This window comes from Esox lucius, chromosome 13, assembly GCF_011004845.1.
Source record: "Esox lucius isolate fEsoLuc1 chromosome 13, fEsoLuc1.pri, whole genome shotgun sequence".
Taxonomy (NCBI): Eukaryota; Metazoa; Chordata; class Actinopteri; order Esociformes; family Esocidae; genus Esox; species Esox lucius.
In genome coordinates, this window is record NC_047581.1 from 12008777 (window position 1) to 12036346 (window position 27570).

The 27570-nt window shown below is 43.0% G+C and overlaps 1 protein-coding gene across 6 annotated transcripts in view; it reads right to left on the bottom strand.

The window, feature by feature from the left end:
- The window catches only part of aopep (aminopeptidase O (putative)), a 93117-nt gene that overhangs the window by 14726 nt on the left and 50821 nt on the right, over positions 1 to 27570 (bottom strand). For 2 of the 6 annotated variants that reach the window (XM_034296402.1, XM_034296403.1), the window contains exons 12-15: positions 25579 to 25641; positions 25316 to 25420; positions 24484 to 24570; positions 105 to 221 (exon numbers count right to left, since the gene is read on the bottom strand). In XM_034296402.1, the coding sequence (XP_034152293.1) occupies positions 105 to 221; positions 24484 to 24570; positions 25316 to 25420; positions 25579 to 25641 (372 nt within the window). The remainder of the gene's footprint in view (positions 1 to 104; positions 222 to 24483; positions 24571 to 25315; positions 25421 to 25578; positions 25642 to 27570) is intronic. The other 4 variants (XM_034296404.1, XM_034296405.1, XM_034296407.1 and 1 more) reach the window with 4 other exon arrangements.

The following is a 27570-nucleotide window of genomic DNA, read 5'->3' on the forward strand; positions in this document are numbered from 1 at the left end:
TAGGCCTATATGTGTGTTCTTAAAGAATGTCCCACTGTACTACAGATCAGGCCAGAGGAAACGGATGTGAGGACTAATGAAAACAAAGGTGTGTGTGTTCTTACTTCGGCGTCCTGCTCCTGTAGATTGTACGTTCTCTGAATCGTACACAGCGATGTCACACTTAGTTCCGCCTCCTCCAGAAGAAGCTCCAATAGCAACACCAGCTGCTCCGGAGTCACCTGGTCATTAGAAGGGGGGGGGGGGGGGGGGGGGGGGGTTATTTGTGGCTTTCAACATGTTGAACTACATCAGTAGGATTTACTTGACCATGTACCCACACACAACACATAAAAAAAAAAGAGACACACTAACAATCACCTCTGTCCACACTAACACCATCCAATCAATGTCCACACTAACATAAAGTATTTCATAAATGTATCCAGTCAATGTCCACACTAACATAAAGTATTTCATAAATGTATCCTGTCAATGTCCACACTAACATACAGTATTTCATAAATGTATCCAGTCAATGTCCACACTAACATAAAGTATTTCATAATTGTATCCAGTCAATGTCCACACTAACATACAGTATTTCATAAATGTATCCAGTCAATGTCCACACTAACATAAAGTATTTCATAATTGTATCCAGTCAATGTCCACACTAACATACAGTATTTCATAAATGTATCCAGTCAATGTCCACACTAACATACAGTATTCCAGTTCCATACCCTCTTGGAAAAATGTTTCATTTAGTTTGAGGGGTAGTTTATGAAACACATTGACTGTTTCATAAAAAGAAAAAAACAGATAAAATCCTGAATTCAGTAAACAGTCACTAGAATGCAAATACACTTGGTTGGTTATGAATATTTATATTCATCTGGAAAATATTGAAATGCTGCTGTGGCAAGTGTTCAGGGAATGTAAGTCTTTGGAGGATGATGAGACTTCTTAACAGCAGAAAGTCTCAAATTAAAGTTATTGTCTCTATTGTCTATGAAAGCTCTATGAAAAAGCCTTCAACAGAAACACATAGCAGGTTTCTCGTATATTCACCTTGAAACCATGTGGTTTGATAATGCCTCAGAATGGGACTTGCCTATGGCAGGAGCGGACGAAAGACGTTTTGGTTTCAATTGGTTCATTTCTCAGTAACCTTCCAGCTTGACCCTTAGAACCTCCCCCATGCATTATCGACTTCAAAGTGTGAGCAGGAAGCCAAGACACTCTACTCCCATTTCTTTTGTGGTGGTGGTGGTGGTGGTGGGGGGGGGCTAATTGACCAGGCTCTGCAGAGGTGGTGTCTGTGACAACATTTAACAGTTAACAATAAACTTTGTGCCCCAAGGACCACAGACGGACAGTCACAGGCACCTCCTCTGTAGGACGGTGCCAATAAACAGTCAGGAGCGGCACCGCCCCACCGCCCCACCACTCCATTTCTCTAGCGAGCATCTTAGAAATATTTTGTTTGCTCAAACTCGATCACCTTGCCTACCCAAAAATAAAATGGTCAATGTGAGTCAAGTTAGTAGAAAAGACTTGAGGAGTAATATGTTTGACAGGATTTATTATTATTGTGGAGTCTTTGTGATTTTATAAACGAGGGCCTCCAGAGAAACACCCCCAAGGTGCTGTGAGCTATGCCCAGCCTTGCCTGTCTCTTCCTGGGATAAACGAGGCATGCTGTATTCCCTTCTCCCTGGTTCTCCGTCTGCCTGGGATTTGGAGCCGTGAAAATGGAGCATAGTGTGTGTCTGTGTGTGTGTGTGTGTCTGTGTGTGTGTGTGTCTGTGTGTGTGTGTATTCGTGTGAGTGTGTAATTGGGTGGAGGCCAAGCTAATCTTCCTGTATTATCACATCAGGATCTGGGACTGGTTCTCACACACACATACATTTTTCCTCCATATTTTGCATCTCTTTTGCATTCCTTCCTTTGTCAACATTTCTTGGTAAACACTGTAACCGCAACACACTTATAGTGAAAACATTCTTCCCTAAATGGTTCGGAAAATCCAACAGAATCTCTGTCCTACCAGAAAGCGCTCTATATTTGTCCATTTCAAGTATTTGACCACTGGCTGCTCTGAGAGAACCCCTTTCAGATGCTGTCAAATAACTATACACTGCAAACCGACAATTATTTACTTTGAAGACTCTGAGTATCTGTCTGTCTTTCCTGAAGTTCCTCCTCCTATTTAGTGAGGTGATTATTAAGCCTCCATGGTGAACGTTCTCTGAGAAGCCCACCCATGATTCTCTTCTGTGCCCGGGCCTTTGAAAAGCCAAAGGAATCCAGTTATAAAACCATTCATTTCTGTAACACTCTCTCTCACACACACACACACACACACACAAGCACGCACATACGCATACACTCCATCTGTGTGAGGGGTTTATGTGTGGTTTATGTGTAAATCAGAGATAGCGGATAAGTTTCCCCACTCTAGGGGAAAAATACTTTCATCACCGGACTATTGGGGCTATTGTAATAAGATCAAACAGCCTGTGTGTGTGGTGCCACCCTGGGCGCCCTCTCTAAATGGTAGGGAGTTCCCAGGCAGGGAGTTCACCCTTTCCCTTCTCCATAACAAGCAAGCATACAAGCATACTTGCGCACGTGCACTCACTCCTTGCGCTATGTTTGCTCCTGCCTGTCTTTTCCATACCCCCTCCCCACATTAAAGAGACCCATTATCCGTCCTCTCATTTCTTCCATCCATTGGAACCTCACGGCAATCCACGAATCCCACTACGGAATAAACACTAATAAACAATTCTCGCCTTCCCGGGCATTTCCCTCCCCACCAAAAAAAAAGAATAAGTGGTCGGTCCAATTGTGTAGCCCCTCCAGCCTTGTCTAATGGTCTTTTCCTGCCTCATCAGGCCCGAACGCCTGGTCTGGACCAGCAGGGGATTATTGTCATCATTCATGCTCCTGGATGATTTAGTGTTTCGGGACATCAGTGAAATGGGATTTAATTCCCACTGCTATCAAACCTAATGTTACCACACAGAGGCTGAGTGAAGCCCCAGAGAAGTGGTCACGTCACCCACAATACATGGCCCACAAATGACTCCGCCCACGGTAATCGCACTGCTACAACACCCTCAATGGAACAACAAGGGAAGTTGTTGAAGTGTTTTAGAAACCGTCTGCTTCCATCCCTGAATACTGATTGGCTGTAAGCCATGGTTTATAAGATGGCGCGCCACGGACGTTATACAAAGGACTTCTTACTGTTAGAATTGGTAACTGTTATATAACAGCAGGGTTTTTCCTGCATGTAAAACTCAAGGGCAACTGCCTTCCACAAAATCTCACACCGCCTCTGTGTTGGCATGTTAAAACCTAATTTTGTGCTCATACTAAAATACCAGCGAAATATTGTAGTGAAATAGCTTTGTGGTTGCTGCTGTTACTAATTTATCGTCATTATTAAAACTAGATCACTGATTTTGCCTTTGTGTAATAAACAGTGAACAAAACCTTACCTGATTTGAAATTAGCACTCTAGAGACGTGCGTTCTGGAGGATTTCATCAGTCCAGTGTGTCTGTTTAATGGCTTGCAATGATAAACGTCTGCATTTAGCTTCAAAGGATGTCTTCCACAATGGTATTCCATAAAAATGAAGGCCATCTTTTTTACATTACTTTTCTGATACCGAACAGCCCAACAATAACTTTTTTTCCTTTAGTCAGATGATCTTGTCCATTTCCCTACACTTGTTCCCGTAGTTTTCTGCCACAACCAAACGCTTATGATGTAACCTTGATGACCACTCCAAATTGGTCTATTGGGTTATTTGTAATGGGCTTGGGCGGGTCGATTTACAGATAGCCTAGGATTGTATAGAAAATATATCATTTGAGCGTTTTTTTGGTGGATTATGCGGGTTTAACGGTTTACTGTCAATGATCTGGCAACCTTGCATACAGGACCAGAGCGGTCCTGACATTGTGGAGATGAGTAACGTCGGAAAACGTCTTTTATATCCAAGCATGTGAAAATATTTAAATAAAACATTATAACACCTAAACTACATCCAATCTGCATACTATACTTTTAGTGTTTCAGATGACCTCTAGTTGAATCTCAGATTTTTTTCAAGAGACAAACAAGGATGACTGATTACAAAAAATTTGATCAGATTAGGATATGTACTGCCCCGAAATACATTATATATACAATAAACAGTGTAAAAAATAGAATTAACATATTTAAGTCACTAACAATATAAATATATGAACATAAAGACGCTCGATCAGTGCATGCAAAAAGTACAGCTGAATGAAGTCAAGAGAGGGAGATAAACGATGAAGCGTCAAGGCTTGGATGGAGAAAAAGAAAACACAAAAAGGCTTTACTACATACTATATATATAGCTATGTTCTAGGCATAAGCGACAAATGCGTTCCCTTAGGGCCCCAGACTGCTAGGGAGCCCCCAACCACTAGGGTAGAGGGGGCCACTAATCAAATCTTGCTTAGGGCCCTCAAAAGGCTAGAGCCGGCACTGCCAACTGTTCTATGGAGGTACTGCCTTGTAAGAGCTTACAAGGTCATGAAATAAACACTGCTTACGACGACACTCTAGCTTACTACTAGCAGAAAAGGGTGTTTCAGTTATACTGTATGTTTATGTTTGTTATTACTGCTATTGTCTGAAATACTGTCACATTTTGATATTGTCTGAAATGCATGCACCCCCCACCCCCTTGAGATCTTTGTTGGAACAGGACTCACTGGAAAAAGAGATTTATCTCAATGAGACAACTTGTATGAATAAAGGTTGAATAAAACAATGAATTATGCAGTGTCATTAACAGGGATGTAATGAAATATGCTGGTAAATTACAACAACATAATAACCCCAAAAAACAACTGATCTTCTCCTCAACAGATAATCACACATCAACACACGTCATGGAATTACAGCTAGCACAATACCAAAGGAAGATTATGACATGTTTATCAAACACAGGAAATGTAGTCGTGGCTAATATATACAATATGCTATATTGCAGTTATTCTTAGTGTGTTTGAAGTGCCTGTGCTTTTGCAGGAGCAAAAATAGATGACTGTATTGTTACTGTATATAAGTTGACATCAATCAGGGCCAGACTTCCACATCTGGGAACTCCATAGATCCCGAAGGACGTGTCAGAAATGTTTGAAACATTTTCTAAATCAGGGGCATTCGGGTACGAGCTTTGCTTGCCAGGTCTCTAACCCTGCCCTAATTTTAATTCATGTATCTTCAAAAAAATCCCTTTAGCCTTTTGTCCACCTGCTGAATCTGTGCGACTTTCCCTAACCGGAATATGTTCATGGCTGGTCACACCTCGACTACATCCACTGACTCTCTTTCTCACTCATCCTACTCTCCCTGACAGAACTGCAGACCACACAAACCACCAGGTTTGATTTCCATGCAAATGAGACTTGAAGAATGACTCCGACATAAAAAGACAGAGGTGGACAGACAGGCAAAATGCCAAGAGAAGCTCTGCCCTACAATTAAGAGTTCTATATTCGTCCATTTGAAGTATTTAGCCACTGGTTGGTCCGAGAGAATACCATTTAGAGGTTGTCGAGGCGTCAAGATAAATAACTGCAGCCTAAAAAAGCAAGGAAAATGATTTAGGATGGATACTTTGACTGCACATAGATCTTTTGTTCTCTCTTTTTCTCGTTTGGTAGAATCACTGTCTTTCTATCCTCCTGCCTCTCCCCTCTCTTCATCTGTGGGCCTTTGTGTCGGTCTCTACTGACATCCACGGTTAAGGTTGTTTGAGGCCCAACCAAGATCTACCTGCCATGGCATTTGAAGACAGAATTGGACTAACAGAACAAGAGACAGATGGACAATATTTCCCTGCTTTCCCCCAGGGGACAATTAACCTGTTACTGTTCACCATTTCCATGACAACGGCACTGAATATCACACAAAACAAGTGTGGTCTGTGTGTGTTAGTGTGGTCCATATACACTCACCTAAAGGATTATTAGGAACACCTGTTCAATTTCTCATTAATGCAATTATCTAATCAACCAATCAATATGGCAGTTGCTTCAATACATTTAGGGGTGTGGTCCTGGTCAAGACAATCTCCTAAACTCCAAACTGAATGTCAGAAAGGGAAAGAAAGGTGATTTAAGCAATTTTGAGCATGGCATGGTTGTTGGTGCCAGACGGGCCGCTCTGAGTATTTCACAATCTGCTCAGTTACTGGGATTTTCATGCACAACCATTTCTAGGGTTTACAAAGAATGGTGTGAAAAGGGAAAAACATCCAGTATGCGGCAGTCCTGTGGGCGAAAATGCCTTGTTGATGCTAGAGGTCAGAGGAGAATGGGCCGACTGATTCAAACTGATAGAAGAGCAACTTTGACTGAAATAACCACTCGTTACAACTGAGGTATGCAGCAAAGCATTTGTGAAGCCACAACACGCACAACCTTGAGGCGGATGGGCTACAATACCAGAAGACCCCACCGGGTACCACTCATCTCCACTACAAATAGGAAAAAGAGGCTACAATTTGCACAAGCTCACCAAAATTGGACAGTTGAAGACTGGAAGAATGTTGCCTGGTCTGATGAGTCTCGATTTCTGTTGAGACATTCAGATGGTAGAGTCAGAATTTGGCGTAAAGAGAATGAGAACATGGATCCATCATGCCTTGTTACCATTGTGCAGGCTGCTGGTGGTGGTGTAATGGTTTGGGGGATGTTTTCTTGGCAAACTTTAGGCCCCTTAGTGCCAATTGGGCATCGTTTAAATGCCACAGCCTACCTGAGCATTGTTTCTGACCATGTCCATCCCTTTATGACCACCATGTACCCATCCTCTGATGGCTACTTCTAGCAGGATAATGCACCATGTCACAAAGCTCGAATCATTTCAAATTGGTTTCTTGAACATGACAATGAGTTCACTGTACTGAAATGGCCCCCACAGTCACCAGATCTCAACCCAATAGAGCATCTTTGGGATGTGGTGGAACGGGAGCTTTGTGCCCTGGATGTGCATCCCACAAATCTCCATCAACTGCAAGATGCTATCCTATCAATATGGGCCAACATTTCTAAAGAAAGTTTCAGCACCTTGTTGAATCAATGCCACGTAGAATTAAGGCAGTTCTGAAGGCAAAAGGGGGTCAAACACAGTATTAGTATGGTGTTCCTAATAATCCTTTAGGTGAGTGTATAAGTGTGTTTGCCTCATGTGTATATTTGTGTGCATACATTTTTAGGGCCCTATGCAATCAAATTTCTTCCTCAAATTCCGTTGTGTTCTGTGTTTTACGATTTACACTAATTTAATCATCACAGTGTCCAATAATGTGAATGAATAAATATTATATAACAGTATATTTGTAATGATGCAACACAACGTTGCAATATTTTTGCCCTATTTTTTTATACATTTTATAACATTTTTATAAATAAACACAATCAGCGATAGTTAGCTAGATGGAGAGGCAGACAGCTGCGGAGATTATGTATCGCTGCATTTCACCACGATAGCTCATCGTTTGGAATCTCAGATTTTGCATGCCGATAATTCACATTGCAGGATGTAAATGTAGGATATTGCAACGGTATATTAGGCTGTTCATAAATTGGTCGAACACACAAGATAGGTGCTCTCATTTTCGGGAAAGGCTTCTCCCTGTATGCAGTGGTTCACTAGAAGCAGCTTTCTTAGCTTTTCAAAGGGGATGGCACACAGTCACAAAGTCCAGGATTCTTTTCTCATCTTGAATCTGCTGATGCGCTTCCATTAGTAGCCTAATGGTCGTTTGCAGAGGCATGATGTGGCTAACACTGTGCTTTCCTTTGTCCTTCACATGGGCTTAGGACTTAAAGTGGTCATGACGTATTTTTACGCGTCCAATCAATAGTATGTTGACAGAATCTGCAAAACAAGTTGTCGCCTGACAAGCTGTCGCTGTGAATTTAACGGTTAGGGTCGATTTTGTTTCTCAATATTTACAGCCAAGTTGTGAGGTGACGTATGGATCCCACGAACGACCCCCCCACCTTCAATAATTAGGCCTACTTATGATCATTTTAAAAATACATTTCAGCCAAATTATGGAAAGTTCTGCAGTATTACACGTTTTACAGTCATTTACATTTTTATTACCAAATTCCGCGATTCCATCCGTGTTTTCCGCATCGCGATGTAGGGGCCCCTACATCATGTTTATGCTAGGATTAGTGTGGTCCATGTATATGTTAGCGAAGGCATAGAGCTTAAAATCAAACTCTTTATAAGCTCACCAGGGCAGAGCCTTAAAAGTGAACTCACTGCTAATATCCATCCAGGTCTATACTACTAATGTTGGAACGCTTTATAATGTGGTTCTTATTAACGTTAGTACATCTTCCCAAATATACATATCGGCAGTCAGACACATTGGCATTTCGATTAGCTGTTTGTCTAAGTGCCTCTGTCATGCCTCTCTTCTTTCCGGCGGTGTGTGTGTGTGTGTTAGAATGCGTGTTCAGTCACATTGCATTATGGGTAATGGAGATGAGAAATCACTGTGACATTATAAAACCTAACAGGGATTTCTCTGAGGCCAATGGACAATGTGTGTGTGTGTGTGTCTGACCATTCAGTCGCTCCATTGCCTTTTATTCCTGCCTGACCACAGACTCATAAAAGCTCTCTGGCACCACCAGCCAAACGCTTCAGCCCCCACAACAGGTACTTGGATTTCACTCTCTCAACCCCCCCCCCCCCACCCCACCCCCATTTCCCTTCCTCTCATCCTCCATTTCTCAATCTCCCTCCATCTTCATTCTTCCATCTTTAATGTTTTGCCGCTATAACCCTCCATCCTATATCACCTCCTCACTCATTTATCTGCCCCTCTCAAAATGTTCCTCCCATACAGGGAGATGACTTTATTGAATTATAGATCACATGGGAGCAGGATGCCTCTTGCTGTGAGTGTGTGTGTGTGTGTTTATTGAACGCTTTCAGGAACAGTGAACAGCAATAGTAATGATTCTGTGCAGTGAGTCACATGTTGCTCTATTAGTTTAACAGCCTGGGAAACACAGCAGTCTGTCTTTCTGATGACATCACAGACTCATGACCTCAGAGCCGGTGGATGTCTCAGGATTATGACCTCACACATCAGCTGTATTCTCCTTTTACCGCATCAGAATCATCCTCTGGGATGGACACGCTGAATATGGTGTTTGTACAGGTCTGGCATTTACATTGTTTTCAAGATACCCCCAAAATGCTTCTTTTTTTTTGCCTGATTGTCTGACACAAACACACAGTTTCTTCCACAGACAGTGCTGCTGATTAGAAGGGAGAACAGGAGAAGAACATATCATTATGGGGTGTTGATAAGACACACTACACACAGTTGATCCACGCCATAGACAACATATCACTGTGTGTGTGTGTGTGTGTGAAACCTCAGCACCAGGTCCTCCACACAGCTGTTTTGGTAGGTACCCCTAGGAAACCTCCTGTACACGGTTTTCTAGGTTTGACCTTTACCTTTCACCGTGACCTAACACTGCTCACCGATTGGGTAGACGCCCCTTGACCCATGGCCTGATGGGAACAATGCTACTGCAGCTCACCCGGGCTAACTCACAGCAGCTGAGATAACACACACACAGATAATACAACACGCTCACAGATAGTACAACACGCTCACAGATTGTACAACACTCCAGGGATATGGAACTTCATAGAATCCTAGTTGCTTCTAAAGTGTGTCTAAATCAGCCCTTTCAAACCCAATATAATCTCTGGTGGAAAGAACTCGGCAAACGTAACTAGTACTGTCAACTCACATCCACTAGCAGGCGAAAGAGAAACATCTGAACATCACAAACCTGTAGAAGTTGAATAAGTTGCTGCCACTCAATGTTTCAAAGCAACAAGTATGGAATGTGTCCCTTGTGAAATGCTGCCTCACCTCCACCTCATCCTCTACCCTCAGTAGAGAGAACTCTGTTGGACTTCACACGTAGCCGCGCATACACGCGCGCAAGCTTACAGAGATGCCTTTGACATAGACCAGAACAAAAGACTGTGTGTGTGTTTGTATGCGTGCGTGTGTGTGTGTGTGTGTGTGTGTGTGTGTGTGTGTGAGGGCGAAAGCAGGCCCGGCAGTGACAAATAAAAACAGTTGGGGGTGAGCTTTGACAACACAACACACAACACACAGTCAATATGTAATGTATTTCGTAAAGGCTAACAAAAATAGGAATGTTTTAAGGTTCAATTTCCTTCAGTGGGTTATGTCTAAATACAGTCACCATTGTCCCACATAAGTAGGATCTAGGGTTGGGGGGGGTTGGAGGGGTCCTCAGTAAGGAATACCAATTCTCATGCAGGGACACACACATGGGCACCCACACATATACATTGTGTAGGTTATGGCAATGTTTAGGTAATGTTGACCTTGTCATATGAGGTACCCTGTCATACAAGGAGAAAGAAAAGTCCATTTGGGAAATGAAAATAGCACTTACTGATTGGAAAAAAAGTTAAAAGGTCAACACAGACAGAATTATAGGGATTGATGTCAAAACCAGACTGATACGACCACGACTGTTTAAAGATATGCCAAATATGGATCCATCACTACTGAAAGACAGGGAGCGAGAGTAAGGGAAGAGAGGGAGAGACAAGGGGGTAAGACAGAGAAACACAGAGGAAAGGAGGGAAAGAGATTGGTTCTAACACACATCTTGCACATACACTACAAGACTCACAGACCACTACAGGATCAGATCATGTCCGATAATTGGTCATTACAACCAGGAAGTGTGAGCACAGCCCGGTCTAATTGGTAAAATCAAAACATGCTGAGTCACAGTGAGAAAGCCAGATAAAACTGGACCCTGCTACATCATCTACACCATCATCATCAGCTCAATTCAATAAGGGGAGAGAGAGCCCATTTCCCCTGTCCTTGGCTCCGTCAGCCTATTTACCAACATAATCCTGAATGACACCCGGGTCCATACAACACAGCACACTACACTGTTGACCTGGGAATAGTGTGTGATTTGGGACGGGCCTGTGGAATAGTGTGTGATTTGGGACGGGCCTGTGGGTATTAGCACGCTGAGGGCTGGATAGTACACATCACCAGTTAATTAAGGAGCAGGAGGGCTCAAAAGCAATTATCAAAGCTTTGTTTAGGGTGTTTAAGGGAGGTTTAGGGTGTTAGAGTTGTCTGTCTGGTACAGTCACATGTTTGTGTGCACGCGTGAGAGAAAGAAGCTTGTTTACACTGAAATGAGGATAACAGCTCATTAGAGAAGTGATACACACAGAGAGACGTTTCTCATGCTATAACATCATAACGCATCCAACCAGAGCCAAGTTAACAGAGGGAAATAATGGGATATTCTGGAACCCAAACAGACTGCTGGCGTTCAATAGAGACTTCGATTCTATGACATTTCTGGCATATTTGGTTGCGGTTGTGGAATTTGTGTGTGTGTGTGTGTGTGTGTGGTTGGCTTCCAGTTTTCCAGCCTGTCTTTGACTACGAGGCCACACAGAGCTGGGTGTCCATGTTTGATCTCTGTGTGTGGTGCATCAATCTGGGCTGTTACCCAACGCCTCTCTATGCACAAACTGGATTGCTAGTTTTACAACTATATATAAGGCATTGATATAAACAGTGCGGGAAAAGAGAGAAGAGTTTTAGCTGAAAGGTCAGTAGGTCACAACAGAACCCACGCTGCAGCAGTACAGACGCAAGGCCGCAGCCTAGACCTCTGGATCACCCCCGGCTACACGACTCACCGCATCTCACCACAACCCCGATGAAGCCTGTCATTTGACACGGTCGCTATGATTGAGGAGCGGAAATAGAATGCGCTCAATTCAATTCCCCCCGCGTCAACAGTTGATCCACACACATAGTAGCATACACTACTATACAATGAGGTGAAACCAGCGTTTAAACACAGATACCAACCCAACCTCACCAAAACAAGCTTGTATTTCATTTCGCAACGTGTCTCTACAACTCCGTAATGGCGCCTTATTCCATATCCAACTGACTTTCTACGTTGTGCTGTTTGCCACAGAGTACACCCCCTCAGTCTCTGCCCGTATGCTCCCAGCCATTACACCACTTTGAGAACAGCCAATAGGAAAACAGAGCCATTACACCACTATGAGACCAGCCAATAGGAACACAGAGACATTAGAACACATTAATTCTAAAGTGGACTCCCAGAGCAAGTGCTGCCTATTAGAACTTTTCACCCCACTGGTCTGACCCAACTATCCCGAAAACGTAAGCCATGAGTTAAGACTGCCTGAGCCAGCAGAGACATGCGCACGTGCACGTGCACACACACACACACAAACACGGGTCTCAGATATGTGTAGTAATTTGAATCATGTGCGGGCGCCTCCATAATCCAAGTCTGTGGGCCCAATAGCATAATGTTATCATTACTCTGAGTGTGGACTGTTCACACCGTATGGACGTCTTTATTATACGTTTGTCCGGATGGAAAAAAAGCATTGGTTACACTTTATTTGGATAGTCAAAATTACCATCTGTAAATGCTCTACAGATATTCATACCATGGCCTATGTTTGAAGTCACTCTGGTTTTCTATCTACTCTTGAAAAATGTGTAGACCTTAAAGAAATCTGTCTTAAACATTATCAAGATAGGGAGTGGCCTCTAAAATTCTGAAATTATTTAGGGTAACGGGCCGACATTGGCTATCACAACTCCCCTGGCCATGCCCATGACACGCCCCTGACCAAGTCCAACACCTAAGCCCCTTTTTCATTCAGATAAAATACTGCATATTCATACCAGAATCAGAATGAATACCTAACCATTGTCATACCTTAACCTTATGAATCTGAAAGAATATCTAATCCTGATCATCTTTGCACAGTATGCTTCTGGCAAAGCAGTCTTATTTAGATACAAGAGATGTCTATTTGAAATGTCAAATTAAAAGCTTATATTACATGTCCATCAGCAATATTTTACATGTTAATATTAATTCACAAAGACCCATAGCTACAGTGTTTAATCAGCCAATGGGCTACAATTCTAATGTTTGAAAGCCATGGAAGGTAGCATGCTAACTAATGATGTAGCTGAGTCAGTGAAACTTTATATTAAACAAAGGGGAATAGGGTTAGGATGTTGCTAACCAATGTTACACACACAAGGTTGAATACGTTCCACCAAAAGCAAGCTGTCCTACGTTATCTTGGAATGTGAAGGAAGACAATTTATATTTTTACAGGTTACATTTTGTAATTACATTTTTGACTGGGAATAGGCCTTAAAACACCGGATTTTAACTGAATTGAAACATCTGATTCTCACATAAATGTGTGTAATCTGCTATGGTGTGTGTGTATGTGCAAAAGTTAAGGAGGTCAATTGCGTTAGAGCAGTCTTGAGGATCGTGTTGGACCCTCTACACTATACACTCACCTAAAGGATTATTAGGAACACCTGTTCAATTTCTCATTAATGCAATTATCTAATCAACCAATCACATGGCACAACTCCAAACTGAATGTCAGAATGGGAAAGAAAGGTGATTTAAGCAATTTTGAGCGTGGCATGGTTGTTGGTGCCAGACGGGCCGCTCTGAGTATTTCACAATCTGCTCAGTTACTGGGATTTTCACGCACAACCATTTCTAGGGTTTACAAAGAACGGTGTGAAAAGGGAAAAACATTCAGTATGCAGCAGTCCTGTGGGCGAAAATGCCTTGTTGATGCTAGAGGTCAGAGGAGAATGGGCCGACTGATTCAAACTGATAGAAGAGCAACTTTGACTGAAATAACCACTTGTTACAACCGAGGTATGCAGCAAAGCATTTGTGAAGCCACAACACGCACAACCTTGAGGCGGATGGGCTATAACAGCAGAAGACCCCACCGGGTACCACTCATCTCCACTACAAATAGGAAAAAGAGGCTACAATTTGCACCAGCTCACCAAAATTGGACAGTTGAAGACTGGAAGAATGTTGCCTGGTCTGATGAGTCTCGATTTCTGTTGAGACATTCAGATGGTAGAGTCAGAATTTGGCGTAAACAGAATGAGAACATGGATCCATCCTGCCTTGTTACCACTGTGCAGGCTGCTGGTGGTGGTGTAATGGTGTGGGGGATGTTTTCTTGGCACACTTTAGGCATCGTTAAAGCCACGGCCTACCTGAGGATTGTTTCTGACCATGTCCATCCCTTTATGACCACCATGTACCCATCCTCTGATGGCTACTTCCAGCAGGATAATGCACCATGTCACAAAGCTCGAATCATTTCAAATTGGTTTCTTGAACATGACAATGAGTTCACTGAAATGGCCCCCACAGTCACCAAATCTCAACCCAATAGAGCATCTTTGGGATGTGGTGGAACGGGAGCTTCGTGCCCTGGATGTGCATCCCACAAATCTCCATCAACTGCAAGATGCAGTTCCTATCAATATGGGCCAACATTTCTAAAGAATGCTTTCAGCACCTTGTTGAATCAATGCCACGTATAATTAAGGCAGTTCTGAAGGCGAAAGGGGGTCAAACACAGTATTAGTATGGTGTTCCTAATAATCCTTTAGGTGAGCGTATAACACACTTTACCATTACCCAACCTCTCTACACTATATATAACACACTTCATCATGACCCAACCTCTCAACACTATATATAACACACTTCATCATAACCCAACCTCTCTACACTAAATAACACACTTCATCATGACCCAACCTCTCTACACTATATATAACACACTTCATCATGACCCAACCTCTCTACACTAAATAACACACTTCATCATGACCCAACCTCTCTACACTAAATAACACACTTCATCATGACCCAACCTCTCTACACTATATATAACACACTTCTTCATTACCCAACCTCTCTACACTAAATAACACACTTCATCATGACCCAACCTCTCTACACTATATATAACACACTTCATCATGACCCAACCTCACAACACTATATATAACACACTTCATCATGACCCAACCTCACAACACTATATATAACACGCTTCATCATGACCCAACCTCTCAATACTATATATAACTCAACACTATGTACCCAGCCACTGTACACTATATAGAGATTACAACAAATTGTGTGTGAACTGACGTTTGGTATGGATCCAAAATTAACTCTAGTGAGCTGATGAAGAAACACATTACTTCAGTTTGTTTGTGTGTGTGAGTGTGTGTGGGAGTGTGTGAGAGTGCCTCTGTTTCTGTCAGATGTATTTTCCATGTGTGCTGGAAAGACTAACACAGCTGCATTTTAATGACAGTGAAATGTTTCCTTCTTTCTTTCTCCCGCTCTCCTTCTTTCCCTCTCCCTCTTTCTGTATCTGTGTGTGCATATATTCCTGGGAGAGTCGTGAAGCACAAAGTGCCACTTTACTAAACGATTCTGCCAGCAGTTAAATGACACATCAGAATGGGAATACATAACTACAGGGAGTCCCGTGTGCAGGCGTGCACGCATGCACACACACACACGCACGCATGCACACACACACACGCACGCATGCACACACACACACGCACGCATGCACACACATACACGCACTCCCATGGAGTGATGAGATGTGAGCTTTAAATGACCCTGAATAAGAGCTACTGCTGGGTGATAAATGAGACAGGCACAAAGAGGTAACTAGCTCTGTCTCAGTGGTTTCCAACCTTTTATGAACCATGGCAAAACCCGATGGGATAGAATATTCTGCGGCACACTTAACATGGCCATTTAAATTTATTTATTTAACGGTAACGACCGCCATCTCTTCTGATTCACACTGGAAATCATGTTTTCCTTTTTGTTTATGAAATAGGGTTTATCTGAAGAAGAAAAATATAATTGTGTGCATAGTTCCTCACTCATGGGTAATTTGGGTCATTAGGCATCTCCTGATCTGCAACAGAAATTAGTTCCAGTTAAACAGGTCTTTAGTTTTGAACGGTTCAAGGTAGAGACCAGCAGTTTTCTGCGTCATAAACAAAAAGTTATACATTGTTGTAGTTTAGTGAAGGCTGGCCAAACCGTGCTAAACAGTCTCACAAGCCAAATTAAATGACACAAATGATTTTGCTTGTGATGTGTGCCCTTAACAAAATGACTGTAACAAAAGTCTGAACCCCCCGGTGTAAGAAAGAAAACCGCTATAGTCTTATTCTTAGTCCTTAAACGGCTAACACAGATAAAACCTCCTATTCAAACGTATTGTCTGAGTGGTCACATTAATGAATGTGAAAAGGAAAAGTAATGCAGTGCAGCTTAGAGATGCTCAATCTATCTCTATCTACCTTTATATATCTGTATTGACAGTTTATCTTAAATGTATATATATATATATATATATATAGCCTTTCCTCTCTATATAGCTTTCTCTGTCTATATTTATTTATTTTATATTTATTTTATTTCCATCGCTGCACATTTTCCTTAACCCCAATAACTATCGCCATGTACATTCGTAGGCAAAATTGACTGTGACCCTTACAAAATTTTTTATTCCATGGTTAATATTACAGCACCTTTTTAATTTAGAAACAGTTATATATCCTTTTAGATCGGAATAATACACAGAAAAGGCATTGACTAAGTTATCACACCCTAAACTCAATACAGGCTAGCACAGCCTTTGGTCAGAAATAACTGCAATCACACACATCTTGTAGCCCTCGATGAGTTCCTGCACCTCTGTACTGGCGCTTTGGCCCAATACTCTGGTGAAAATTGCTCCAGTATTTTCTGATTTGAAGGGGGACTCCCAACTTCTGTTTTCAGATGTCTCCACTGGTTTTCCAGTAAAATCCTGTGTAAATTGGTTAATTATAAACGGGCAAAATCTGTCCTTGAAAAATGACATCATATACTGTAGAGTGATAGCATACCCTGCTATTTTAAATACATAGCTATAACTTTCCCAGCAAATAGCATTTGATTAATGAAAGGCCCTACTTTTAATGGACACTCTGGAGTGCGATAAAGAGGAAAACTGTGGAACCAATTAGTGACTAACATAAAGCAGACGTCGATTACGGTTGAAATAAAACATGCTTTTAAACAGTTCAGTGTTTGTCTGTCTGTGAGCGTAAACTGAAAGAATAAATTGAATTTTGACTGATTTATGGTTCATAAGTCCAGGCCCGATACAAGTGCGCCACACACACAATTCCTAGCCAATCTTGAAATCCAAAAACAACAGATATGTACTAATTGGGTTGGAGTGTATGGGAGCACGTTAGTTTAACATAAGAACAACCTTTCCTCCCCCTTCCTCAATTACATTAGTCCTCTAGTCAATGCACCAGTGTTCTTGCTCCTGCTACAATAATCGGTCAACGAAGAGCCAAGGAGAGGGACTACTTTCCCCAACGGCTTTGTGCATTGACAAAGTGATTGACCGTGTTTGATAAGGTGTAGCGGAAAACATTTGCAATAAAAGGAGAGCTCTTCTCGCTCTTTCTCTCTCTCACACATGAATCGAAGCTAGGAGAACTCTTTCCTTCTGGTTTGTTTTGTGGAATGTGGTAATCCACTCTCCTGTGTGTGCGCGTGCGTGCGTTTGTCTATACATGCATATAATGGAAGGCACATGACACCCAGGTGTCGTCTCCCGCTCCTCTTTAGTGTAAGCCTTCACGGGTCCGGTCAGGTGATTCAGGCGATGCTCTGAGGATCCCCGTTTACACGAATGAGACATGCAACATTGGAGAGAGGAGGCACGCCACACATGGGCCTGCCTATCAACCTACATTCCATGCGTCATGCCATGGAATACCTGCACAGCTTAAATGAAGTCATTCTTTACCGGACACCATCCGATACCAGGCTGAGACCTCGATGTCTGGCCATGCAAGGGTCAATATGCCACAGACGAGCAACTCAGTAGCACACACAGGTCTAAAGTGGTGTATGTGCGTGTGTTACAGGTCCAGCCGACTTCATAGTGTCTATAACCAAGACTCTAGACAGGTCTTAGTTAGACAGGCCACATTCTTCACTAGTTAAGAGATATAGTGTACCTCACCAGAGAGAGCTGTAGAGTGTACCTCACCAGAGAGATGTAGAGTGTACCTCACCAGAGAGATGTAGAGTGTACCTCACCAGAGAGAGCTGTAGAGTGTACCTCACCAGAGAGAGCTGTAGAGTGTACCTCACCAGAGAGAGCTGTAGAGTGTACCTCACCAGAGAGATGTAGAGTGTACCTCACCAGAGAGATGTAGAGTGTACCTCACCAGAGAGAGCTGTAGAGTGTACCTCACCAGAGAGATGTAGAGTGTACCTCACCAGAGAGATGTAGAGTGTACCTCACCAGAGAGAGCTGTAGAGTGTACCTCACCAGAGAGAGCTGTAGAGTGTACCTCACCAGAGAGAGCTGTAGAGTGTACCTCACCAGAGAGATGTAGAGTGTACCTCACCAGAGAGATGTAGAGTGTACCTCACCAGAGAGAGCTGTAGAGTGTACCTCACCAGAGAGATGTAGAGTGTACCTCACCAGAGAGATGTAGAGTGTACCTCACCAGAGAGATGTAGAGTGTACCTCACCAGAGAGATGTAGAGTGTACCTCACCAGAGAGAGCTGTAGAGTGTACCTCACCAGAGAGATGTAGAGTGTACCTCACCAGAGAGCTGTAGAGTGTACCTCACCAGAGAGCTGTAGAGTGTACCTCACCAGAGAGAGCTGTAGAGTGTACCTCACCAGAGAGAGCTGTAGAGTGTACCTCACCAGAGAGATGTAGAGTGTACCTCACCAGAGAGAGCTGTAGAGTGTACCTCACCAGAGAGATGTAGAGTGTACCTCACCAGAGAGATGTAGAGTGTACCTCACCAGAGATATGTAGAGTGTACCTCACCAGAGAGAGCTGTAGAGTGTAACTCACCAGAGAGCTGTAGAGTGTACCTCACCAGAGAGAGCTGTAGAGTGTACCTCACCAGAGAGAGCTGTAGAGTATACCTCACCAGAGAGAGCTGTAGTGTGCATACACACACACATTGTTTTTTTTTACGGCACATTTTCCATTTCCAAGTCTTCCCGCTGCTTCCACATTATCTGTGATGAGGTCCAAACGGAAACAGCCATTTCCTTCCACACTCCCCTCTTTCCCTCAACTGTCCCCCAACTCTCTCTTCCTATCATCCATATACACCCTTTGTCATAAATCACACTGTTGGAATGGATGGAGAAAACATAAAGAGAGAGAAAGACAGGGGGAGAGACGGGTGAGAAAGGCAGAAAAATTGAGAAGAGAAGGAAAATCTGATGTTTGGTAAACTGCTCTCAGTGCATCTCAGCAGCAGTGGGGAGGGGTTTGCTGCTTTACAAAGGCATGGTTTATGGTCATATGTAAGCAGGGTTATCATCAGCAGTCATTGCAATCAACAAGTCTGAAGACAAAAACTCAATTTCCCAGCTTCCACGGCTATTATGACAGATCAGGCCCATTGCAAACAGTCCAAGCTACTGCAGCACAAACGCTGTCTAGTCTCACTACAAACCCAAGGATGACTTACTCCTAGTAACTGGTTAGCTATGAAATTAGAACAGTACAAATATGTGTACACATAAGCATGAAAGCACAAAGGGGTGAGGTATATTGCCAAAATACCATCGCTAACAGCTCTTCTTCAGCATGGACACAGGCCTTAGCCGTGGTATACTGGCAATGTATTACAAACCCCTGAGATGCCTTATTGCTCTTATAAACCGGTTAGTGACACAATTACAGCAGAACATAATGATGAGATGTCATGCCCATGGTATACCGTCTCGTATACCTCAGTCAGCATTCATGATTCATTCCACCCAGTTTAAATGGTCTGACATAACACAGATTTCAGCCAATCAGCAATCAGGGCTCTGACCATTGAGTTAATATTAGTGCTTTGCCTTCACAGCTTACACACAGGTCCGTGAGGTAAGCTTCTAGCAGGACATTTTTGCAACAGGAAGTAGCACAGTCACTGGTGACGTGACTTCAGGAAATAGCACAGCCACTGTTGACTTGAGTTCAGGATATTAGCAAAGGCAGGGGACAGACATCCATGGCACCTGTTGCTATGGCTACCCGTAAACTGTGGTAAGTGGCCCGTCGGCTACTGTAGGTGTGAATGAGGTAATATAGTGTGATATTTTGTTGCTTGGAGACTATTATTACCCATTTTCTCTGCGTTGCCAAGCAGTGTATAGCAAGCAGAGTCTCTGCATACAAGCTGAATGGAACAGCCCGATATATGGCGTGCAGGCTTTCGTTCCAGCCCAGGTCTCGATCGGCAGATTTAAAAAATCAAGCGCATTGGAACTATGATTATATCCATCAATAAGTCACATCAGATGTTTTAGTGTTAAAAGGGGAAAAAAACCTGTGTAGCGTGTTTGGAAATCGGCTGTTGCCCGCCAGTCCCAGACTGCCTGCCCCTACAGGGTTTCCTGAGCTGATTAGCAGGGGCAGACAGACCTTCTCATTATGCCGACCACAGATGAAAATGAGAGCAGAATGAGGCCCATTACCACAAGAGCGTGACTAATATTCTTCAGCAGACCCTTGATTCACACACACACAAGTGCACAAAGTATGTGTACAAGCATGGTCACATCTATACACATACACACACGAACACATAAGTATACACACACACAAACGGTACATAAAAGTAAGGAAGGAGGCAATAAAGTCTGGCTCTATTAAAGTGACCCTGATCTCAGGCCTTTTCCCTCTGTGGGGGGTGTCTGGCTTTCTATACACCATGTGTGAGTGTCTGTGTGTGTGTGTATCCAGACCTGTAATCATCTATGTCATTAGTGCTAAACGGTACACTGGCCCTGCTCAAGGCACATTTTTTTTGGACCATTCTGGACCAAGATCCAGTCTACTGCCCTCTCTCGCTTTTTTATTGTCTCACCTATTCTTTAAGCTGCCCTCCTTTCTGCCATCGGTTGTTTGTCTCTCTCCTCTCCCATTGTCTCATCTTTTCTAATCCTACTCTGCTGTCTATTGGCACTCCTCCCTCTCTCCTCCGTCTTTCATCCCATCTCCACCTCTGTCTGACCATCCTTTCCAGCTACCCCCTCCCCCGTACCCAACCCTCAGTTTCCAGAGCCAGTCGGGTTGATGATTTATTGACATTTGACTAGTGTAGGGGAGGGGAAGGGGGAGGGGGAGCCAGGCACGTTTGAAGTATACGAAGGAGTAATATAAAATACACCTGGCCCATCCAGAGACTGCCTCTGTACACCCAAACAAAGGGAGGGGGGGGGGTGTCGAGGTGGAGGGGGTCACCTCGTGTTTCCTTTCAGGCCAGCTTTTACGGCGTAACTTCAAACGCTAAACCTCCCCCCTCTCTCTCCCAAGTCTATTGTGCCTGGCCAAGCGGACAGTAATTGGCTATTCTTTCATAGGCCAGGTTCGCCACTAACTCTCAACAGGAAGAGGCCCTTTCGCTGTCCCTGTGTGAGTGTGAGTGTGTTTGCGTGTGTGTGTCACCTCAGGGGTCATAAATATGCCAACCAGCAGGTTCAGGTGGGGAAAATGTTCACACATGGTGGAGTTTGGTTGGAGTTAAACATGACAGTAAATCCAGCAGGGTTTGTCACATTGGTAAACAGTTAGGGTTCAATAGACGACTGGAATTACTTTGGCCTGTTAACAGGAACAAGGCAGTCTACAGTCAGTACGGATAACTAGGGTTTACTCAAACTGAAAACGCATGGCTTAAATAACCCTATTAAATCAATGGAGTATTCACAGCCCCTCTGGAGGTCCTGTTTTCTCATGCATGTGTGTATATATATATATACACACACACACACACACACACACACACACACACACACACACACACACACACACACACACACACACACACACACACACACACACACACACACACACACACACACACACACACATATATATATATATATACGCACACACATATACACGTACATATATACACACATACATTTACATATACATACATATAAACATACACATATTGTATGTATATACACATACACATACATATATACACACATATAAATATACATACATATATATATATAGCCAGTCAGAAGTTTGGACACACCAACCCATTCAAGGGTATTTTATATTTTTTTCTATTTTTCACATTTTAGTTTTGATGTCTTCACTAATATTCTATGACATTACTCATATGGAATCAAATAATCACCAGACAAGTGTTAAACAAATCAAAATACAATAATATTTCGGATTATTCAATGTAGCCACCCTTTGCCTTGATGACACTTTTGGTCACTCTCTGCCTTTTCTCAACTAGCTTCATGAGGTAGCCACATATACTGAGCACTTGTTGGCTGCTTTTCCTTCACTCTGTGGTCAAACACATCCCAAACCCTCTCAATGAGGTTGAGGTAGGGAGATTGTGAAGGTAATTTGATGCAACAATCCAGCACTCTCCATCTTGGTCAAATAGACATTACACATCCTGGAAGTGTGTTTTGGGTCTTTATTCTGTTAAAAGCAGATGGGACTGCGTATCGCTGCAGAATGCTGTTGAGTGTGCCTTGAATTCTAAATAAATCACAGTGTCACCAGCAAAGCACCCCCACACCGTCACACCTCATCAATCCATGCTTCACGGTGGGAGCCAAACATAAAGAGATCCTCTTTTTACTCATTCTGCGTGTCAAAAAAGAGAGTGGATAGAACCTAAAATCTCAAATTTGAACAAATCACAACACTGGTCTAATGTCAATTTCTTGTATGTCTTGGCTCAAGTGTATGTCTTGTCTCTTCTTGTTGTTGTCCTTCAGAAGTGGTTTCTTTGCAGCAATTCAACCATGAAGGCCTGATTCACAGTCTCCTCTGAACAGCCGAGATGTGTCTGTTACTTGTTTTCTGTGAAGCATTTATTTAGGATATAATCTGAGGTGGAGTTAATTGCAGATTTCTCAGGTAGGTAACTCTAATGAACTAATCCTCTGCAGCAGAGATAACTCTGTCTTCCTGTCCTTGGCTGTCCTCATGAGTGTCAGTTTCATAGTGCCTGAGGGTTTTTGCAACTGCACTTGAAGCAACTTTCAAAGTGTGTGAGATTTTTCAGATTGACTGACCTTCAGTAATGGTGGATTGTCGTTTCTCTTTGCTTATTTGAGACGTTCTTGCCATAGCATGAACTACTACAGTAATGACATAATGAAGGTCTTCTGTGTACCAACCCTTTTGTCTCAAACGCATTAAGAAGGAACACAAATTCAATTTTAACAAGGCTCACCTGTTAATTAAACAAGGCACACCTGGTATATTTGGAAGCCTACACTATAATATGTATGTGTTATTTCATAGCTTTGATATCTTCACTATTATCCTACAATGTGGAAAATAGTAAAACTAAAGAAATACCCTTGAATGAGTAGGTGTGTCAAAACATTTGACTGGTGCTGTGTGTGTGTGTGTGATATATATATATATATATATATATATATATATAAAGATTATTTTTTGGTTTGCATTAATTGTAGCTTACATTCTGTGAAGGTTTGCTCAAACCCCTCTGGGTGAAAAAGTTTGTATCCATCTAACAACATGTAAGGTACATGGTGAATGAACATGCTAGGCTCCAGTTGAAACCCTCAGGAACAGCTCAGCCAGGAGGTTCATTAACCCAGCTAGGGTCATACAGGCTAAAGGTCACTCGCCCTCGTCGCTTGATTGGTGCTTGCTCATTAGTGATGCAGGTGTGTGTGTTTGTATGTATGTGTGTGTGTGTGTGTGTGTGTGTGTGCGTGCATGCATGTGTGAGTAGCCTTTTGGAAATCCCTCATTAACACAAACAAACTCTGACTCAAGCTCACCCCTGACTTAGAACCCTTGACCTTGGCCCAAAACACAGAGACAAGATGATAAGGCAAACACATACACTCACTTGCACATACACATGCGCACGAGCACGAGCACGCACGCACGCACGCACAGGCAAAGTTTAAACAATGACATTGCGGTGCTCTATACTAAAGCCGAATGTAAATAACACAGGTCAAACCCATAACAATAGTTAAACTACAGACAGAGGGAGATAAAGAGTACATTTAGAGAGAAAGAGAGAATGGGGGGTAAGGGAGGAGTGATGGGGGGAGAAAGAGAGAATGGGGGCTAAGAGAGGAGTAATGGGGGGAGAAAGAGAGAATAGGGGGTAAGGGAGGAGTAATGGGGGAGAAAGAGAGAATGGGGGGTAAGGGAGGAGTGATGGGGGGAGAAAGAGAGAATGGGGGGGTAAGGGAGGAGTAATGTGGGGAGAAAGAGAGAATGGGGGGTAAGGGAGGAGTGATGGGGGAGAAAGAGACAGGAAGAAGATAGCCCTGTAGAATGCACTTGGAGTGCACAGACAGAGAGCACAGACAGAGTCAGACAGTCAGATTGTGAGATAAAGGTCTATTTAAAGGAGCTCCTACCACTCTGTCCAAGTTCACCTTGGGTCTTGCTCTCTTCCGCTTTCTGCCCCTTCCAACGCTCTGATTGAGACCAATCCATTTTACTACCTGGGATGAGAAGAGAAAAAAAGGAGACAAGAGTTAGGGAAAATTAGATAAAAAGTACAAAGACAGGGGAGAAAGAAGGAGCGACAAATGGAGCAAGAGAGGGAGGACAAATTGAAAGGAAAGAAGAGAGGAGAGAGTTAGAGGAGGGAGAGGGAAGAAAAAGAGTGAGAAAGAGGAGAGGGGAGACAGAGGGGAGAGAGAAGGAAAGACAGGGGAGAGAGATAATATGAGTAAGTAACTATAAACAGACTTCAGGCGCACTTTCCATTGCTTAAGTGGAAAGACACACACACACTGGCTCCCACACAGACACAGACACACACACACATAGACAGACACACAAACGGCTGCTTGCACGCAAGCCTCAGCAGCAAGTCAGCGGTGAAGGTAGAGACAGAGAGATGTCCTCACTGTGACAGTAACCCTATCAGTGCCAAGACAGTGTGGTCACATAAAAGACATACTAGCACGCTGTCTTAGACAATAACCTCAAAGCATCTCTATAAAACAAAAACCACACGCACATTAGACACAGATCTGTTCATTCTTCCATCCATTGAGTAAGGAATGCCCCATCTATAAGATGCAAACCAACAGTGCTCTCTCTCCCCTACTCTCATTCCATCCATCCCTCTCTCCCTCTCTGTCCTTCTACCTCCATTTAACACAAACTCCAGCACTGCCGTACACAGGAGCAGAATGCACTGCATTTTGTTACAACCCGACACCAAAGCCATCGTTTCACCTCCGATACTACGCTACACACCAGATCATCACAGCAACAGATGTAAGCACCGTTCCTATGAGTGAAGGATACAGACTGAGGGAGAGATAGAAAAGGAGAGACAGGCTGAAACAGAGAGAGAGCAACAGAGAGAGAGAGCGAGACTGAGTGTAAACTGAGCGCAGGGAGTAAGAATGTATTTTCAGCAGCTGAGGAAACATCTCCTGATCTCCGTGAGCTTTTATAACGCATGAGAGAGAGAGGGGCGAGAGACGCGTTCTTACCTCCGCTTTGACTTCTTCCACCAGCCGAGTCTGTGTCCACGCGGCACTCCCTTCAAACAACCACTGAACCGGAGAGGAGCGAGTGAACCAGAGACAGAGAGAGAGAGAGAGAGAGAGAGAGAGGGGAGTGATCGAACAGGAGAAAGAGGAATGTTGAGCCGAGGAAAAGGGAGAGAGAGAAAGCAAAGGGGAGGAGAAGAGAAGAGAAAAAACAGGGAGGGGAGGGAGAGATCAAAATCACTTGTTCCTTTTGGACGGAAACTCGCAGCCTGACTTTGGAGGATGATAGAGAGGAGGGAAGAAGAGGTGGACGAGGGCTGAAAAAAATTCCCCTCATTAAATAAAGTGTCTGGCAAAGTCAATAATGATCCCGTTTATGCCAATATACACACACATATATGTATTTACTATACATACATGAATGTATGCTCACCCAAAGGACACGTCTATCTGCATGCGCCTATGCATGGAACCCCCCCCGCCACACACAGCACTTAGCCATATTAAAGTTACCAGCCAAGCCACTGCTCAACTCTGTTTCACAACAAAATCAGAGCAATGACAAAGACAGAGACCAAGAGAATGACAATAAGGTGGAAAGAGAGAACAGATGAAAAGAGGAGGGGTGGGGTAGACCGAGAAAAAGACGGAGACAGAGGTTAGAGAGAATGAGATGGGTTAGAAAAAGAGAGAGCAAGATGGAATGGGTAAGAGAGAGGAGAAAACAAGCTGTGTCATTAACAGGTCTGGGAGAGAAATGTGTTACGAGTGTTTACACACTCGCAAACACACACACAAAACAGATAGAGGACAGGCTACTAGACACTCAAACATAGCTGCTGTACACACAAGCTAGAAGTCTCATAACTCTTGATCATATTTTTAAAACACACACAGACACACACACACAGCAGCAAAGCAGCTGTCAATATTTCCACAGACGCTTTTGAGGCAGTTAGTCCAAAACTAAAGTTGTGTTGAAATTCATATTTTTTCCTGTGTTAGCGTTTTTGTCTGGGAAGTGTTTTGGTGAGTGTTTGTGAAAAGAGAGAGAGGGAGAGAAGGGAGTGGGTAGTGTAGAATCTATTGAGCGTTCAGGCAGTAAATTGCCATTGTGTTGGGGATACCACACATAGCTCTTTTACAGCTAGATCACGGCTGCCATTCCCTGCATAGCAAGGCTTTTGTACTCCTCTCATACACATACACTGTGTTTTCATGACTTTTCAAAACGTACTTTTTTTACATTCAAAAACCTATTCTCTCTAAATCCAACCTAACTTTAAAGTATAACCCTAAATCCCAACCCAAATAAGCAGACTTAAAATAAGTTGCAGCATTTTAGTTCTGGAATGGTAGAAAAACAAGTATACACACACACGCACACACACACACACACACACACACACACACACACTCGCGCGCGCGCGCGCCCACACACACACGCATGGAAACCACAACAACAAAGTTATCTTTTTTTTTGTTACATATACATGTAATATATTTGTTGGACACATGGATATTAGCAAAAAACCAACCACATTAATTGTTAAAGGTATGGAAAAAAGCTCTCGAACCTAAACCTCACTAAAACACTTTTAAACCATTATACAATAAACATAAAGAGAAATTAAAATTCATAGTGTGGAAAACAATAAGCAAACTTCTACCTTACTTTTGATACATTATTTTATAGCTTTGCTTGTCTGTTTCGGATCATTGTCTGGTCCAGTTAAGCTTTAGCTTTTTGTCAGATAAGCTTACATTCTTCCCAATAATTCTCTGGAACAAAATGGAATTCATGGGTGACTTAAAAATTGTGATTTGGCCTGCCAGGCCCTGAGGACTAAAGCAGCCCCACACCATAATGCCACCACCTCCATGCTTTACAGTTAGGAGGTTCTTCTGTTCAAAGGCAGTGTTTTGTTTTCAACAAACATGGTGTCTGGCATTGCAACTAAACAACTTCACATTCGACTCATTTGTCCAGAA